Raw genomic sequence first — 1,974 nt, 5'->3', positions numbered from 1 at the left:
CAGGCCCCCGCATGCCAGGACGTCGGAGGTGGCAGGGAGACATGCAGCCGGCCCGGAAGCTCCTCAGCCTCCTCTTCCTCATCCTGATGGGCACCGAACTCACTCAAGTACGTGCACACAGCGCCATTTTCCTCCCAGCCCGCCGTGCCCCCCGCCCGCGCCACCGCCCGGCAAAGTGGGGAGTGGGGCCCCCTGCCCGGCGCCCCCCCCGGGGCTGGAGAGGGGCAGTGCTGGCTGCATCTGGGGTGGAGGGAGGGGTGCAGGCGGGCGCGAGACGGTGCCTGAACCCCTTGAGTCCCAGCCCTGGCCCTGGGGGGCTGCGGGCTGCCCTAGGGCTCCTCACACCCCCTGTGAGAAGTTCAAAGGGCAGCTGGAGGGGTCATCTGGCTGCCACTGTCCTGCCCGGCCCTGGCACCCTCCCAGCAGAGCCTCCCCCCCCTCCCCCCCGCGCTGACCCTGCCTGTGGGTGCGAGGCTGCCCTTGGGGCTGCCCAAGCAGCCGTGGCAATTGCGCGCTGGGGCCGGTCGGGAAGGGCTGGGTGCGCTGTGGGCCGGAGGTGCGGGGCTGGGGGCCGCGGCAGCGTGGCGTGAGGCGTGAGTGGCGAGCCGCCGTGTGCGTGAGGGCTGCTGGGCATCTTAGCGGGCTTGGCGCCCTGAACAATGTAGCCATAGAAGCCCTGCCCTGGCTGTGCTCTCCATTTTCGGAACGCGCGCTGGAGCCGGTCTGGGAGAAGGGCCGCGGAGAGCCGCGGGGGGCGGGGGACGGTGGTCGCCGGGAGCCGGGGAGTGTGCCAGCTTCGGGAGCCGGCAGCGCCGAGTGACATTAAAATGCCCTTTCAGTGTGCCACCGGGCCACGCTCCGAGCTGAGGACCGGCCCTGTGGAGCGGCGAGGCCGAGGGACGGCCAGCACCTTGGCCCTGAGCCCCAGGCCGGCCCTCCCCCGCCCTCCCGCCCAGTCGGAGTGAGAGGGAACAAAAGAGAAGAGGGGAGAGGCGGTTCGCGGGAGAGAAGGCTCTGGAACGGTGTCCCTGGTTCCACCTCGAAGCCCTTGCCGGCTGCCTGGCTCTTCCGGGAGCTGTAGGCTCCCCCCAGCTGCTGGGGGGTCGCTGTGCACCCCCTCTATCCCTGCTGCCGTGTCCCCCAGAGATCCCACACCTGGCCAGCTCCCTGGAGAGCTTCTGTGTAGCCTCTGGAAGAGAAGTTTCCTTAGCGGTGGAAAGGCCCGGCCAAGGGTGGGCTTCTGTGCTGTGGGCAGTTGGGGTGCACACGGGCACACACGGGGCGCCCCACTCACACAGGCAGGGCTGGGCGTGGGCCTCCCGCAGCTCAGGAAAGAGGCGCTGGCTCTGGGTGGCCTTGCACAGCGCCCTGGGGTGCGCCAAGCCTCCATGGTCTTCTGACTTCGAGGTGCCCCAAGATTCCACCCACAGACCCCCCCTTTCCTCTGTGGGTTCTCCTTTTAAAGATCCCCAGTTCTTGGCAGAAAGTTTGGTTCGGCTCCAACTGGAGGCTTTGCCCTGGTGCTGAAAGTGTCTCCACCCTGGCTGAGGACGCCACACACCTCGCCCGGCTGCCCGTTCAGCACCCCGGTCAGCTCCCGCGCTCCCCTGGGTCAGGAAAAGGCTGTTTGCCTGGAGGCTCCTCCCTGAGGCTCCGAGCTCTTTGGGGACGGGGCCTGTGTCCCCTCCCGCCTGCCCCTGGGGTTATGCGCTCGCTCCTTGGGGAAGGAGGCCTGTTGTCCCTGCCTGTGGGGCTTCAGAGCAGAGGCCCAACTGCCTAAAACCCTGCAAGCATTTCAAGTCAGCAGCAGGCGGGGGACCCCAGCCACCCAGGTCTGCTCACAGAGGCCCCCAGGGCTGGGCCAGGGGCCTCTCAGCTCTAGTGTGACCTCTGCCGTGGTGGCTGGGCAACCTCTACCGTGGGGGGGCTGGGCAACCTCTACCGTGGGGGCTGGGCAACCTCTACCGTGGGGGG

General features: G+C 68.7%; 1 protein-coding gene across 1 annotated transcript in view; it reads left to right on the top strand.

The window, feature by feature from the left end:
• Positions 1–6: 6 nt before the first annotated feature.
• Positions 7–1,974, top strand: part of OLFM1 (olfactomedin 1) — a 25,478-nt gene continuing 23,510 nt past the window's right edge. Inside the window, exon 1 of the mRNA XM_012721179.1 lies at positions 7–107. Coding sequence (XP_012576633.1) covers positions 12–107 — 96 coding nt within the window. The 5' untranslated portion in view covers positions 7–11. The remainder of the gene's footprint in view (positions 108–1,974) is intronic.

This window comes from Condylura cristata, unplaced genomic scaffold, assembly GCF_000260355.1.
Source record: "Condylura cristata isolate star-nosed mole 26May11 unplaced genomic scaffold, ConCri1.0 scaffold00006, whole genome shotgun sequence".
Taxonomy (NCBI): Eukaryota; Metazoa; Chordata; class Mammalia; order Eulipotyphla; family Talpidae; genus Condylura; species Condylura cristata.
This window is presented reverse-complemented; position numbering and strand designations above follow the sequence as displayed.